At 44.3% G+C, this 16791-nt stretch overlaps 1 protein-coding gene across 1 annotated transcript; it reads right to left on the bottom strand.

The window, feature by feature from the left end:
- Positions 1 to 6390: 6390 nt before the first annotated feature.
- LOC117860148 (tryptophan decarboxylase 1) lies at positions 6391 to 8237 on the bottom strand. Its single transcript, XM_034743390.2, has one exon. The coding sequence runs from the start codon at positions 8098 to 8100 to the stop codon at positions 6565 to 6567; it is 1536 nt and encodes a 511-aa protein (XP_034599281.1). The 5' UTR covers positions 8101 to 8237; the 3' UTR covers positions 6391 to 6564.
- Positions 8238 to 16791: the final 8554 nt, after the last annotated feature.

Raw genomic sequence — 16791 nt, 5'->3', positions numbered from 1 at the left:
AATTGACCCATCGTCGCGGGTTCGGCAGGGGCCATGCGCCCCCCCCCCCCTAATTATCCATTCATCAATTATTTAGACTAATCACTAATTATTTAGGATAATCACTATCATTTAGCCTTAAAATAATGTTTTTCCTAGTTGTTGGCGCTAGAAATCGGCCGATCGAATCTCCAGCGTCGGACACATGACCCGGGAGAATCTGCTTAACTCCTGTTCGGGTGATCGCTCTGGTGCGGTTCGCGCGGCGTGCCAGCCAATCTGACCTGTTGATTGGCAAGGAAAGAAACGTGTCAGATCCCAAAGGTTGCGATCGGCTAAGGTTCCGATCTCGAGAAAGCTTATCAGCGAATCGGCAGATTTGCTGTAATAAAGAAATCGGCTATAATGCAGCCGATTACTAGGCAGCGTTAGTAAAGAAATCTGCTAGAATAATCTAAACAACGCTACAGTAACAACACTAGGAATAGATCTGAATCGGCTATGCAGAAAGCAATGGATTAAGTCATGAAGTACAAGAGAGCCGAAAGTTCCAATTCCTAGTTGGATAACCGGTGATAAAACTAGAACAACAGGCAAAACCTAGAATTCTAGTAAATATCGATAACTGGTGAATAAATCTAAACGAAACGACAGCGATGCGTCCGAAGTTAAAGCTTAGATATTACTCGATAAGCGGAACTTACAGAATCGGCCGGAGATCAAGTTGATGCAGTCCCGCCAACCCGTACGAACTCGTGAAAAGAAGAAAGTATTGGCGAAGTCGCCTGCTCAAAAGTAAGTGCAAGGGAATAGTAGTTTGTTGTATTGATTTTATGCTTTTTACAGATCTACGAAGGTGGCTATTTATAGCCTGTTACAACCAATTTCTTAACCGATTAGGACTCTATCTCTAATTTTAAACGAAAATAAATATTTACAAGTATGATTCGTACTGGAGTTGATCATCGCGCTCTCATGGGCTGACTCCCTCTTCATCTTCATAATTCACTTTAATCCCATACCGGCCCAATCGCTCCAGCCTCCTAATCGGCCGATTTCCACCAACTCTATTCGCGGAAACACTGCAGCACCAATCGGCCGATCCTCAACTGTAGCACCAATCGGCCGATTTCCAATTGTATTTTGCCGCGTCTCCTGATTTCTTCCTTTCTTGTCGCCGATTTCACACGTGTCAAAATCTGACGTTAACACTAGTAATTAATTAGGTCTTCTAATTCTCCAATAGTGACTGTTGCCGCCGTTGGGCCCCGCGTCTAATTCCTGGCTCCGCCCCTGCGATCGTCTTCCCACAGCCAAATACCTGGCCATAACGTTTGGTAAAAAACCGACACATTTGTAAGGACGACACCGGTGCCGCTTCTACATGCCATCTCGTAGCATCATCAAGACGATTTAACAAACATGTATAATGCATGATCTTACTGTAAGAAGTGAAGTTCTTCCTGTTTACTTTGGCCGTCATGCATGACCTACGTCGTACTGGCCAGGCAGCATGCATCAGCTTAGCATCAAAGCATGTGAGTAAACTACACAAAAAAATTTGTGAGGATAGCTAATTAGCTAGTGCAATATTCTAAGCAATACTTCCTCGGTTCCAAATTATAGATCGTTTTAATTTTTTAGATTTATAGATATTATTATACACCTAGACATACACTATACGTAGATGCATAATAATATCTATGAATCTAAAAAAATCTAAAACAACCTACAATTTGTAACGGAGTGCCATCAGAGGCAGCATCGTGATGCGTTGATGCCTAAATTAAGCACACAATCATTGCACCGCGTCACGTTCACCAATATTCCGACCTATACGAAATCAGCCACAACGGCCAGCCAAGAAGCGTATAACTTCTTCACGTCACGCCCAGCACTTTGGCTGTTTTGAATTCATATATCTATATCTATACCTAATATTATATTAAAGCAAGTAATGCTTTCACCAAAATTTTAGATATACCTTATATTATATTAAAGCAAGTAATTTTTTGTCCGTCATGATCATTTTAAAAAAAAATTCTCAGCTTTTCTGAAATCAACCCGTAGTCCAAATGCTGAAGAGAGGATGCTCAGGTGGAAAAAAAAAGGAATGGGAGGGGGTTAAAAGAGGAAAAAGCTTCTCCTCTGCCTCGGCGGCATTGCCGGCGCGTGCGCGTCGTCCAGAAAGAGGTCACCACAGCGGAGCCAGAAGTCGGCGAGCTCCCCGTCCGTCGCGTCCAAGGGCAGCGCCGTCGGCGCAAGGATGAGCTTCGCGTCGGAGTTCTCCGGCTTCGGCGACTCCGACTCCGAGTCCAGCGGCAGCGAGGGTTACTCGGTGAAGGAGGGGAAGCGTTTATCTGTATTCCTCGCACGCACGGTACATCTCTATTTTTCTCTCCTCATCTCCTGCCCATAAAAGAAATCTTCAATCCATGGGCATATATTATAGAATTTGGTTCCGGCTGTAAAAAATCGATCGCCCATGTTGTGACGATTCAGGCCATCCCTTTTCCCCCTTGATTCGTGTTCTATTGAGCAGATCCAAGGCACGGAGCCTGCGAGACGATCCAATGGAGAAACGCTAGAATCGAGTACCCTGCCGCCCAAATTAAGTGCTCATTGAGTCATTGTTGAATCGAGATCTCCCTCACCCAATTCGAGTTTCTTAGTGCCGCAATTGAGATCCACATCACCTGAATCGAGATCCTTGCACAAGAATTTAGCTTTGGCCTTCGCCCTCGAGCAAGCCATGGCCCAGATCGAGGTTCTCGTAGTTCCGGCCTGGGAGAGCCGGAGGGGCACCGCTAGAGGAGAAGCGGATTAGAGGGCGACCACACCGCCGAGAGCTAGCGCCAGCTGAGGCATCGACGATGCGGGCACCTGCGCCATGTGGTGGCAAGAGGCTCAACGCCATCGAGGTGGTGCCGGTGGTGGCACCTGCTCGTCGGGGTAGAGTGGAGACAGAAGGAAGAGGAAGCAGAGAGCTGGGGAACGCTAAGAAGGAAGGTATCTTGGGCCATGTTTAGTTGCCTCCAAACTCCCAACTTTGACACTATGCAAATAGAAGATTCCCCGTCACATCAAACTTGCGGTACATGCATGGAGTACTAAATGTAGACGAAATCAAAAACTAATTGCACAGTTTTGTTGTACTTTACGAGACGAATCTTTTGAGCCTAATTAGTCAATATTTGGACAATAATTCACAAATACAAACAAAACGCTACAGTTGCGTATTTATGGCAAAATGCCAATTTTGCCAATCCCGAATTAGGAACTAAACAAGGCCTTGCTTAATTGCATCTTTGTTGTTGTAGCACGAACAATAGGAATTCAGGCTCTTGATTGCAATGTCATGACAATTGCCATTGCTGTGCATCTGTTGTCTTGCAGAATTGCAGTGCAGGATGATTTTTTTGATGGGTCTTTCTGTCGATCTGATGCTCGATCATCAGACGACTGCGACGTACCATGTGGAAACATTACATGCGTGATGGCATGGGCAGCACTGTATCCTCTGAAGAACAGCATCACCTATTTGTGTTTGTGGCAGGGAAAAGGGTTCAGAGGCTCAGAGCAAGCGCGTGGTTGACCAGCTTCTGCTGGTGCTTTCTGCTTTTCTTAAGGAGGACGCAACCACGAATCATGCGGGCGCCGTTTAGACCATGCATTTCTTTCAAAAATCATACGGGAGTAAAAAATGGTCTTATACAGACTGTCTGCTCCAAAATTACGGGCTAAACTAAAGTGCTTCAGTTCTTACACGATCTAGAGTTTATAGGCTAAAACAAAAGTTGAAACAAGATGTCATACGTGCAACCACTACAGTCCACCCCAAGCTTGAGCTCTAACAGTTCTTAGAAGTGAGTGACCGATTGGTCAGCAGGACCTCAGTAGTGCCCGGCCCAAGAGATCCCAAGTTTGATTCCAAATTCAGTTGTTGGCGGTACGGTGCACATAGGTGTGAACAAAAAAGAAAGTGAGAACAGGAACCTAGCTAGATTCATCAGAATGAAGGTTTTGTTGAATTGTACTATAACCCATATAGAAAGGTCAGCTGTTCATGGGAGGTAAAAAAATTAGCATGCAATGAATGTACATATACGCATTTTTTTAGCTCAAATTAGCTATTTAGTTTGCAAACTTTAGGATCATTTATCGATGTTAAAGAGACATAACATGTATGGGAGTCGATACATACTAGAATATAAATTTACTACCTTCGTCCCAGTACAAGTGCACTGGAAGGATTTGAAAGAAAAATTAGTATGGACAGCAAATGACAACATAGGAAAGAGCGTTGGATGCGAGGCAAGCAGAAGCTAGCGGTGATGCGAGTGGTGGGGAAAAATCGGAACGAGCTGTGGAGAAGAAACAAGAACGTTTTAACTTTTTATGCGGACGGCTGATATATGGGTGCTTCAGGCTTTTTTTACAGATGGGGCTACAGTATGCGCAACAGACTGGAACATCATTGGACCGATAGGCTCCAGCTTGTGTGTTTATTTTGGGACCTTTTTTTGAACTATACAAATGCAGTTAAATTGGGACGGAGGTAGTACATGAGGTTAGAAAATGTTGCACGCCGAGTAGCGTAGGTGCATGTCGGAGAAATAGGTCCACCCTTGCTAATAATGCATGTAGACCACGCTCGCACAATTGTGATGCTTGCTAGACTGAACCATGTATGAAATATAATCCTCACATACTCTAAGATTAAAATTAGAATGGTTGCATGGTACAAGTATGTACCTATTTTTGTTATTAGGAATCACTTTCTTAAATAAAAAGTGTAATAAGTAATAAAAAGTGTAATAAGTATAAGTAGAACAAGTATGTTAAGTCAAAATTCTATTGATCTTCTAGCAAATGCATAAAGATCCGTTATAATAAAATATAGTAGTAGAAATAAAAATACACGAGTTTTAGAATATACAACCACATTTCACCGGAGCAACCCACGGATATTTTGCTAGATGCAAAGCTGCTGAATTGACCCATCGTCTGCACGTACTCCTAGTCCTATGGTCGCGTTCGACGCCTGCAATCCTCCGCCGGCCGGGCGGCGACACGGCGTCGTCGTCGTCGATCTCTAGACTCTAGCTCGCGAGGTAGAGCTCCGTAGCTACCAGAAAACGCATGCGACTTCAGGTTCATCTCCTACGTGAGTCCATCCGTCACTTTCCGTGCTCACCAACGTCGGTACTGGGGTTTTAGCTAGTCAATATAATGCGTTGATCACATGCATGTGTGTTGTAACATGTTGCTCACGTAGCTATCGATCCAGAACACAAGTGTCACTGTGCATGTGTCTGCTTCTACTGGTTGAGTGCTTCTAGGGCACGTATATCCAGTTACGTGCACAAGCTCAACTGACCTATGTGGTGATGAGGTATTTAAAAAGAAGCTTGAATTTTTCTCTTTCCTGATATTTACCGGTTCTTCATTGGTTTCGTACATTGACTCTCATTTGAAACAAGCTAACATGTGTGGCAACCTAATCTACGGATTGAATGGTACAAGTGTGTCAAAATCTTCTACTCTCTGCTGTATGGATGTGCATAATTAGGGGAGGGGGGGGGGGCATTTTCAAGACAGTAAGGTCACAGACCTTCACTCAAAAATTTTAGCTAATTTTCACCATTACAGGCGTCAAAAATTCTGCTAACTTTTAAGACGTGTCATCTCTTAGGTTGAGCTTTTTTACGGTACACAATACTACCACTTAGTGGTATATTTTAGTATAGGGAAGATCTAACCGTTCACTATTATAAGTAATTTAGTAATTATTACATTGTAAGAAGTGAGATTCCAAATAGAATGGACTTGTAGACTTTATACTAGTATCAAAAAAATATCATAGTGATGTCATTTTGTGTTCTTTTACCATAATACCATTACCTATACCGTATGTGAAATTTTCAGTAGTATACAATTATTAATCTTGATCATCAGATATTTTTATACTAGTCCTTTTCGAATACTAGTATAGCCTAGTATTGTGCACCGTAAAATTAGAGCTCCTCAGATTTTGCTTAAGGTACGCGCTTGTGTATAATCCGGTTATGTAGAGTCCAAGAGTGTTTTAAAGTTTTAGTAATAATCTTGGAATTGATAAACTTTCTTTATGAAAATTGTATAGTTCATTCCAAAGACAGGTCAGTTTCTCATGTTTCGTGTGACACACGTCAGTACAGGAAAAGTCCCTACTAACGAATCTAAACCCCATTAATCCCGATTGTTGGACCGGTAGTACGAATTTGGGACTAAAGTTCCCAACGCAGGTAACTCACCTGGTACTAAAACAATCTTTTAGTAGCGGTTGGTAAATCAAATAGTTCAAAATATTATTTAAATTTGGTAAATTATAAGTCATATGATTTTTCACGCAAATTTTATGCGTGCGTGGGACATTAACTGTGTGTATTCCCCTTTCAATAATACCTAGAATTACATTACCTCTTCTTAGACAACCATATCTCTTCAACAAAGATATTGTCCTTCATTGGACCTTCCAGAAAATCAACAAAGAATCAAATATATGTGTTCTATATATACTTGCATATTCTAGTCCACAACGATCTAATCCTGCATGATCTCAGCGGTCGTCTTCTTGATGAGCTCCCACGCACTCCGGACGTGCCTCTCTTCCTGCAGCGACGACCCCACCGCGAACCGCAGCACGAACTTGCCGCCGACCACCGTGTGCGCCAGGTACGCCTTCCCGGTCCTGTTCAGGCGTTCCATGAGCTCATGGTTGGCCTCGTCAGCGTCCTCCTCCGTCATGCCGCCGTGAGGCTTGATCCTAAAACAGACAAGGGCGAAGTTCCTCGGCACGACGACCTCGAACCTGTCATCGGACCTGACATTTTCCTCGAACATCTTGGCCATGGCAACGTCGCTGCGGATGTGCTCCTGGAGCTTGGCGGCGCCGTATGTGCGCATGACCATCCAGAGCTTGAGCCCCCGGAATCGGCGGCCGACGCCGACCTGCATGTCCTTGAGGTCGGTGACGGCGCCGGAGTCGCTGGCGTCGTTCTTGAGGTACTCCGGGTTGGTCTCCAGCGAGTCGGTGAGCCGGTGCGTGTCGCGGACCCACAGGCAGGTGCAGTCGAGGCACGTCAGCAGCCACTTGTGCGGGCTCATGCTGATGGAGTCGACGCGCTCGACGCCGGCGAGGTGGTGCCGGAACTCCGGGCAGATGCACGCGCTGCCGGCGTAGGCGGCGTCGACGTGCACCCACGCGTTGAACAGCGCGGCGGCGTCGGCGATGGCTCCGACGGGGTCGACGGCGTTGGAGGAGGTGGTGCCGACGGTGGCGCAGATGTAGGTCGGCACGAGGCCGGCGGCGACGTCGGCCTCCATGACCTCGAGGAGCTTCGCCGGGTCGAGGGCGTAGTCCGTCTCCGGGCCGGTGGGGATGGAGCGGATGTTGGCCGGGTCGAAGCCGGCGAGGCGGCACGCCTTGAAGAAGGTGGAGTGGGTCTGGTCGGCGGCGTAGACGGCGAGGCGCGGCAGGCCGGCGACGCCCTCCGACCCGCTCCGGCGCAGCGCGGCGTCGCGCGCGGCGACGAGCGTGACGAGCATGGCCTCGCTGGTGGTGCCGAGGATGACGCCGCCGCCGGTGCCGCGGCCGGCGGCGGTGCGGTTCATGAAGCTCGCGGGGAGGCGGAGGAGCTGGGCGAGCCAGTCGAGCGCGAGGACCTCCATCTCGGTGGCGGCGGGGTTGGCCTGCCAAGTGAACCCGACGGTGTTCATCGCCGAGGCGATGAGGTCGCCGGCGATGGCAGCGGCGCTGTTGGTGGAGGGGAAGAAGGCGAAGAAGTTGGGGCTGGCCCAGTGGGTCATGCCGGGGACGACGGAGGCCCTGAGCTCCTTCATGGCGACGTCGAAGGGGGCGGAGCTGGTGGGCGGCGCCGCCTGCAGCTCGTTCTGCAGGTACCCCGGCTTGACGTCGGGGAGCACGGGCAGGGACTCGAGGGACTTGTAGTAGTCGGAGATGAAGTCGACGGCCTTGTGGAGGTAGGAGCGGACGTCCTCGGCGTTCAGCGGCTGGAAGCCGGCGGCATCGTCGCCGAAGACGGAGAAGGCTGCCGGGTTGGTGTCCAAGCTGCCCATGGCGTTAGCTTGAGATCGATCGAGAGCTGTGGATGTAGGAAATGGAGCTAGTGACGGATTAAGAAGCTGATCGATCGAGGCGAGCTCTGAACTCTTTGGTGAGGGCAGAGAACTAGCTGGTTGCTTTGTATGCTTTTGCTTGGTGATGAGAAACTAGGGAGTGTTAGGGTTTGCTTATATAGGAAGCGGTGTGGAAGCGGCGTGGCGAAGCGGGCGTTGCGCGGGTAAAGGGCGTTTCGCACGTGCGCGACTAAGCACGGCCTGGCAGCCTCCAACTAACGCGGTTCCCGGCATCCAGGAAAATTGTGTTGAACACATGTGCCTCAGCATGCATTTCAATTATACAAGAACCTACATCTATAATTTTGTCTAAAAATTTTACAAGAACCTATATCTATAATTGAGTTTAGAAGTTTATATGATGATTATTTTTTATATTTAATATGAGGTAATTTTAAATTTACATCTAGCTCGCGAGCTAACGAGCTGGTTCGAGCCATTAACGAGCCGAGCCAGCTTTTTTACTCGTTTTTGTTAACGAGCCAAGCCGAGCTAGCTCGTTAGACTAATGAACGAAACCGAGCCGAGCCGAGCTGGCTCGGCGTCCAGCCTTATCGGCAACCTACCGAGGGATACACCGAGGTACAAGATTGGTTGGAGAGGTTTTGTCGAGATTGGAACTATAAGGTGAATACAGACATGATTTAGACATGTTCGGACCACTATATAGCGTATTATCCTAGTTATGTTTGGAGAATTGTATTGCATTGGATTGTGTGATGCTTTAGAGGGGTCTGCCTCGTTTTATATATCTAGGGAAGGGTTACAGGTTGGTTGTTACAACTAATTAGTTAAAACATGATAAGTTCTAATCTTATTACATAGTACTTTCTATCTACACAACTAGTTCTATCTCTTGCATGATTAGGTACATTGTCCTGCACTGTAGTTTCATGTTAGATAGGCTAGATGTTCTACCCCTATCCAGAGTAGTCCATGCCACGTTATTAGACCCATGGATGTAGATCCGTCACATCACATCAAGGAGGATCTCAGACCATTGATTTATCTAGCAATAGCGATACAATTGTTTAAGTTTGTATTCCTTCTGATTTTCTCTATAAGTGTTCTGAAACTTCATGATCATTAACAAAGCCCCTGTAACGTAGAGATGAAGCATTGTGTGACCTCTTCTGCAGTTTTTCTTAAAAAAATATCACCTAGTATTTAATTACTCCCACATTCCCACTACTATAAACAATGAATTTGTCATCATATCATATCAAGATATATATAATCGATTCAGGTATAGTTGCTGCGTTAGCGTCGTGTGCATTCCATGATTGAGCAGACAAATTAAAATAGAACAATAATCGATACGTGCATGCACGCGGCGCATCGCGCGCGTCAGATCACAATAAATAACTCAACACGTGGAGCCTCGCGGGCATCTGACTGCTTTGTTAAACTCGTACATAGCATATCAGTAACACAGATGCAAGCTGCTGATGAATTGACCCATCCTAGTGTGCACTCCTGTATATGGTCACAGCGCCAAAAGTCCAGATACGACAAGACTTTCAATTTAGTTGTACAACAAAAAAATATGTCATGTGTCAAAAAAAGCTACTGAACCATGCATATATATCTAGCCATGAGTCGGTTCCTTTGTTAATTATTACTCCCACCATTTCAAATTATAGGTCGATATGATTTTCTAGATTCATAAATTTTGCTAAATCTAAATGCATAATAAAAATTATGAATTTAGAAAAAAACTAAATGATCTATAATTTTGAACGGAACAAGTATATATGGCGCTCGGTACAAGAACCAACACATTTGCAAGGACACTGGTGCCGCTTCTACATGCCCCCTCGTAGCTTCATTTAAGCGATTTAACAAACAACATCTATAATGCATCATACAAACATCTACGCCCGTTCGCTTGAGCTGGTTGTTTCTGTTCAGCAGCTGCAGCTACAGCGGCGCATCAGCTAGGCAGCGGCTGCAGCCAGCTAGACTTTTATTCCCCCAGCGATCAATGCTATATAATATTATTGTACGAAGTGAATTGATGAAAGTTGCTGTTTAATTTCGATGTCATGCATGACGTCGTACTGCTGGCCAGGCAGCACCAGCTAGCATGAAGCATGTGCGTGAGGATAGCTAATTTAAGCTATACTAGCTCGCACGATTTACGAACACTATTAGAAAATAGAAATAGAGTATTCGTCCTCTAAATCAATACCGGCTGCTTTTAATTTTGACACAGCATTAGTACGGCCTTAGTGGTTATAGTTGTTTAGTACAAACATAGCGATATTGGTTGCGTAACCGGAACTGGTACTGAAGATCACTTTAGCTGTGAAAGTTAGGCTTCTAAAAACTAATTACCTCGAACGCCATAAATTCCCTTGTGCCATTCAAAAGCTTTGCCCCCATTGTTCCGACCTATCCTAAATCAAGTCATGCCAAGCACTTTGACTGCTTTTAATTCGTACATTGAATTTAAATATAAACCCAGATGCAAGCTGCTGAATTGACCCATCGTCTGCATGGTCACAGCCAAAAACGTCTGCGTGTACTAAACGGTATAGGTCGCGTTCGACGCCGGCAATCCTCCGCCGGCCGGGGCGCGAGATACTACGGCGTCGGCGTCGATCTCGGTCGTAGCTAGCTAGCAGAAGACGCGTGCGAATTCAGGGTCACTTCCTACGCGAGTCCATCCGTCACTTTCCGTGCTCACCAACGTCGTCAAGGTATAGTACAGTGCTGGGGTTTTAGCTAGTCAATGTAATGCGTTGATCACATGTGTGTTGTAACAGTACGTACGTTGCACACGTAGCTATCGATCCAGCTAGCGCATGCACGTGTATGCTTCTACTGGTTGGTTCGATCGGTCCGTTAATTTGGACGTATATCCAGTTACGTACACGGAGCTCAAACTGACCCATGTGGTGAGATATTTGAAAAGAAGCTTGAATTTTTCTCTTCCCTGATATTTCACTCTTGTTTCGTGTGACATACGTCATCTTCTCCTGAGCATACATTTATGTATAAAAAAAAAGGTCCGTACGTGTGGGAAAGCGTTCGTTGACCCGTTTGCCATTTCCAACCTTTTTTGCGTTTCCAACTTTACTTTAAACGGTCCTCGGAAGGTTAACCAACCAACTTTTGCTCCCAACTCTTTACCATTTCTAGCTAATTCAAGTCAAAGGTGTCGTGGCTTGAATCTGCAGTCGTCGTCATGCGAGCAGCAGCCCGGCCTGCTACATAGACATCGTCGTCGTCGATCAGCAGATCCTTCTTACCGTGACCAAAATATCACTTTTTTACCATACATGCGTCGTTAGTTTCTGCTAGCTAGCTGCAACTGGAAGACCGGCAATAAGGTAGGTAGGATGGCCGGCAATAAGGTATAGGTAGGTAGGATGACCGAGCAATACCATATGTGAGCCAAGTCGTTGGACTAGACGTGATCGATTTCTTTAGCGCATGTCTGAAAAATATGACCGGGGAAAATCAGCTGTTCACATGGTGCATGCATCATGATCGATTACTCGTTGCTTCTCATCGTTAACCAGTCGATTTCTTTAAGGTCCCGTTTAGATCCATGGAATGGAATTGAATTCCATTCTACTAATTATAATTTAGACACAAATTAATTAAACTAATATAATTGTACGTGGAATGTATTTATATTATTATTGGCGATATGGGAGAGATACTTATGTGCTGCACTTCTGCTATAGGGAAGCGAGTCCAAGAGCGTGCTATAAGAATTGAATTCCATTCTAATAATCATAATTTATAGAATCAATTTCCATCTCCCACCCCATAAATTTAAGATAGGCTTATATCTAAACTTTGAAAAGTTATGGAATGCTACATTCCAAGATAAATTAGCCTACTCCATTAAGTAGATTCCAATTCCTTTAAAATGAAGAGATTCAAATGGGACCTACGTTGTCTTTGCTGGTTTTGGCAGATCATCAGCCGGTGACAAGTCACAATTTTGCAGCTGCAGAATTCTTGGTTAACCAGCGGCAGGTTGACGTAATTGCGTCGTGAGTATTACCAATGTACTTCCCCCGTTCCAAAACAGTTGTGTTATTCTAGCTTTGTTCTAGCTAGTCAGACATTTCTATCTCTGACCATCGGTTTTTAGAAATTCATTCATTAGTTTAAGACATTATGATGTTTAAGCCTCGTGGTACTACAGCTAAACATAAGGACGGCGCCAGTTAATTTTTACGCATATCGTTTTAGGCTAGCCAGCTTGATCATTACGAGGGGAGTGTTCAAACCAAAAATTGGTTGTGTTTTTTTTTCTAGTCTCAGTTGAAATTTTCATCTGATAAAACTACTGTTCATCGATGTGTGTTTTCTTACTCCAGTCCAATTTGAGTCAAATTCGGCCATGTTGCATCTTAAATTAGCATAGGATAGGATCATCCACAAAATTGTTGGTCATTGGACGTGGATTAGATACAGATAATGGATATAGCTGCTGGGAAAATGATAATGAGAAATAGATAACGAGAAATGGAAACAGCCCACAAGCCAAGGCCCATGAATAAAACAAACCACGAGCCGACGACACAGAGAACTGAACACTACAAGCCACAGTTTTGGCCTGTCCATGCAGGCAGGCCTTCAAAGTTAAGTGAGCTTGTTGATAGGCCGTTTGGGCTAAGTTTGGGAAATATATCTTCAGTTTTTTTTCAAAAACAAAGGATATCTTTAGTAGACCCGTGGCCTATATAGCGCAAGATGGCCCAACTTTTCAGTCCACAAGAACTGGGCCGGAACAAGCCAAAGCCCATGGTGGCCTGTCACAATCATGGACCGGAAGCCCAACTGCACATAATATATGGGCAGAACCGCAGAAGCCACCACTGCATCACGTTCACTGCTTAATGTGAAACGAACGCAATATGAGAACATGTTTTCTTTTTATTTTGCTTCCTTTACTTTGGAGTAAAGGCGTGAAAAGCCGCACGTTTTGTTTGCATAAAGAAAGGAAAAAGAAGAAATTCGCAAAAGCTGGACAAATATATGCTCTTTGTCGGTCTTGAGAAGTGCATTTTTTGAAATTGACAAGCCACACCATGGCGGACAGAAGAAAACATATTGTGCTGGATTTTCATGCTCTCTTGTTTGTATATGGAAGCCCAATAGCTCATCAAGTAATTCAAATATTGTAAATTTTCATAGAGATTTTTTTAAAAAAAAAAGAGTAACAGTCACTTTTATTGTAAGTTTACAGTAGTAATGGCTTGATAAAAAAATTGAGTGGCTGTGAATGTGGTAGAATGGTGTGCAGCCGTGCTGCAGGTGCTGGTCAATGTCCTCTTGTCCAAGGTTCTTGTTCTTTTGTTCAGCGTGCATCCAAAGGGAAGGGAAGGAGACGGGGGAGGGAGATGGCCGTATTGCAGTGTCCATTGACGTGGCGCAGACTCCATATCATCGATCTGCAGCGTCAGTTGTTGTCTCGATCGTTGCCTGCTCTGCTCCTTTGGTCCATGCACACACAGTTCCATCTTCTGGTTCCGGTCCCTTGTTGGACCATGCGCTGTTCATCGTAGACCGGGACAAGCCAAAATACGGAGACCTGACCAGCACGGAACGGATCCTTTTAGTCGTACAAGACACATGAATGATTCAATGAATGAATTCAAGTGTCCCAAGAGAATGTATTATATTGAAACTGAAAATGACTTCACAACCCATTTGAATGATATTGTACAATCAGGTGTGTTTGGCTGCATGCATCACTTGATGCATATATGGATAGTTCTGGATGGTAGGTTCAACAAATTTGCTTGTACCATTTGGTCCACTCTAATTAATAGAATAATGTATTAGGTGGGATGGCTTCCTCCTGGATGGGTTGATACAATTCACCCAACCAAATAAAAGGATCATTATTATTTTGAACCATTTCATACATGAACCAAATGATACAAGCAACCAAACACACCCTCAATTGTAGAGCTGCACTGCAAATATAATAGATAATCCATTTGTTTTTCCGACGTATTTTGTTCTAACAGCCAAATAAAGTTTAGTCGCCCATAATTTTATTTGGCAATTGGCACTGTGTTCGTTGCTGCCACAAACCAAATGACCCTATCTTTTTTCTATTTTTCTTGTTTTAGCAAAAGAAAAGGTCTGGCTCCTGTTGTCTCTAGCTTGGAGTAGCTCGATGGAAGTGAACAGTGAAGGCCCGTGACTCGTGCTGCTGGGGGCAAACCGCAAACGCCAAGAGCAAACCTTCCATTGACTTCTCCAGCCATGGTGGCCTGGCCGGGCCCTTTTCCAGCCTCTTCTTGTGTCCTCGTCTTCCCTGCTAGGCTTTTCCTACTACTATTCTAACACTACTTTTCTAACACTTTTCAATTTTTTATACACGGCTCACAGTACTACATGAAAAACATTTTTTTCCTTGTGCAAACTTAAAGCAGCAGGAGATAAGCACGACGGACAACAAAAAAAAAGAAAGCCGTGGCCCACATGACATGACCAAAGAATTTCTATTCAATAATGCGCACCATCCTCAGTCAAAAATATGCCCATCATCCACCCGAGACAGTAAAGCTGTTAACCTCAAAGGCGCCAAATATGCTCACAAAAGCATCTCTTGGCAGCTTTTGCAGGTCAACGGAGCGAGTCAACTCACCCCCGGGAAAAAAGGTTGAGAAAGCTAGGCAAAGCCAAAGCGCGTGCTAGATCAAGTCCATCCACCCCCATACATAATCGAAATGTATAGTTTTTGGTAGGCCCATAGCAATATTGCATTAGGATTAGGGTCTAGCCTTTGCTATCACGGTAGATCATGTCATATCGTCCTGGAAAGTGGAACTAGGATAGGGGCTAAGCCTGCTGACACATTTTCGTACAGGATCGACGCTGTAAATAATGTAAAGGGAGGTAAAAAAAATTGATAATACCAACGTAACCAAAGTAGCTACCCACATTAAGCTACATATTTCCACTACAAAGCACCAATTGTTCGGGCCTTGTTTAGTTACCCCAAAATTCCAACTTTGGCACTATGCAAAAAGAAGATTTTCCATCACATTAAATTTACGTACATGCATGGAGTATTGAACGTAGACAAAATCAAAAACTAATTGCACAATTTGGTTGTACTTTACGAGACGAATCTTTTGAGCCTAATTAGTCAATAGTTGAACAATAATTCACAAATACAAACGAAACGTACAGTATGCTACAGTGCTGGCGCAATGATTTTGGTTGTCCAAAATCGGGCAACTAAACAGACCCTCCTAATGCTTTCATATCGTGTCGCATTGAGCTTCTTTGCTTAACAAGTTCAGCTATCTGGGTTCCAGGTTTCTCAGACAGGGGCGGACCTACGTTGAAGCTAGTGAGGGCACTGGCTGCAAATCTTCACCATATATGTGTGCTTTTTTTTTTTTGATCAAGTAGAGTGTGCCCTCAGAATGCATTCGGAGTCTGTCCTTGTTCTCGTATTGGTGCTGTCAGCAAAGAAACCAATCAAAAAAGAGCAACTATCGGATGTTTTTGACTCCGTAGTCATTCTCATCTCGTGGATGATAGGGAAGGAGAGGAACAGTCAAATTTGGACCTAAGAAAAATTAACATTGAAAAATTCAAGATGAGGGGTAGAGTTTGGATCTCCGGAGGCTATCATTTATTGCCGAATTTTTTTTTAGTTCATGCACCACTAATATTCATGCCAATCTTTCAGAATTCTGGTTGGCGCCTTGGCACTATTTTGTATACTCTTCTTCTCCTCTTAACAAAATACATGCTTAGACTCGTTCTCAAATAAAAAAAGGCTGTCATCCCGCTATTTGTAAGGGCAAGTTCGAAAAAGGTTTTCTCATAGTCAAGACATATCATTTTAGAGATAAATTTTTATAGACTACTCGTACAGCAATTTAGTCTCTTCACACATTTTAAAAGATATTTTGTATTCATGTGGGATCACCACATGTTGTTCTCATCACCTCATCGTGACTTTTTTTTCACATGTAGGCCTAGAAAAGCGACAACATGGCAGTAATTAAGGGTGCAGTGGCTAATTCGTTCTTCGCTCGACTGGAAGTTTTGAGTGTGCTCTCTCCTCATTTATCTTTCCTTGACATTGGATTCTTTCGATTTGTACGGCCAACAACCAAGCTAATTTGGTTTATTGTACATGCTTTGAGGAGGTTGTAACGTAACGATTTCACCTGAGTCAACATGAAAATAATTGAATACCCTACATTACTGAAAAAATATACTATGTAAATACAATTATTTTTGAAAAAAAATTGCTGAGTGTACACGTGGGTAAGAAAATATCTAGCCTGTTCGCTTCAGCTTATCAGCTGGTTTATCAGCCACCGAACAGTGTTTTTCTCTCATAACAAATCAGTCGTTTCAGCTTTTCAGCCGGCTTACAAATCTAGTCGAACAGCCCATCATGTCTATTGTAAAGGGTTCTATAGAAGGTAACCAAACCATACGAGGGAATGGGAGCAGAAGCATCCAACCACCATGCCGCCCAACCAAACCCAACCCCTAGACACGCTAGCCAAACCGGTAAGAAAACCATCACCAATCAGCACTCAGCAAACACACGGCTCAAAAAGAAAAAAAGAAATCAAAAAAGGCCACTCAGCAACACACGAGAAAACACGTAGGAGAACTGTT

The sequence above is a fragment of the Setaria viridis genome, chromosome 6 (genome assembly GCF_005286985.2).
Source record: "Setaria viridis chromosome 6, Setaria_viridis_v4.0, whole genome shotgun sequence".
Classification (NCBI taxonomy): Eukaryota; Viridiplantae; Streptophyta; class Magnoliopsida; order Poales; family Poaceae; genus Setaria; species Setaria viridis.
Note: the sequence above shows the minus strand (reverse complement) of the source record. Positions and strands in the feature narration are given on the sequence as shown.

What these genes read in the sequence shown, in the direction of transcription:
- LOC117860148 (XM_034743390.2), bottom strand. Translation starts at nt 8,100, where the DNA reads ATGGGCAGCTTGGACACCAACCCGGCAGCCTTCTCCGTCTTCGGCGAC.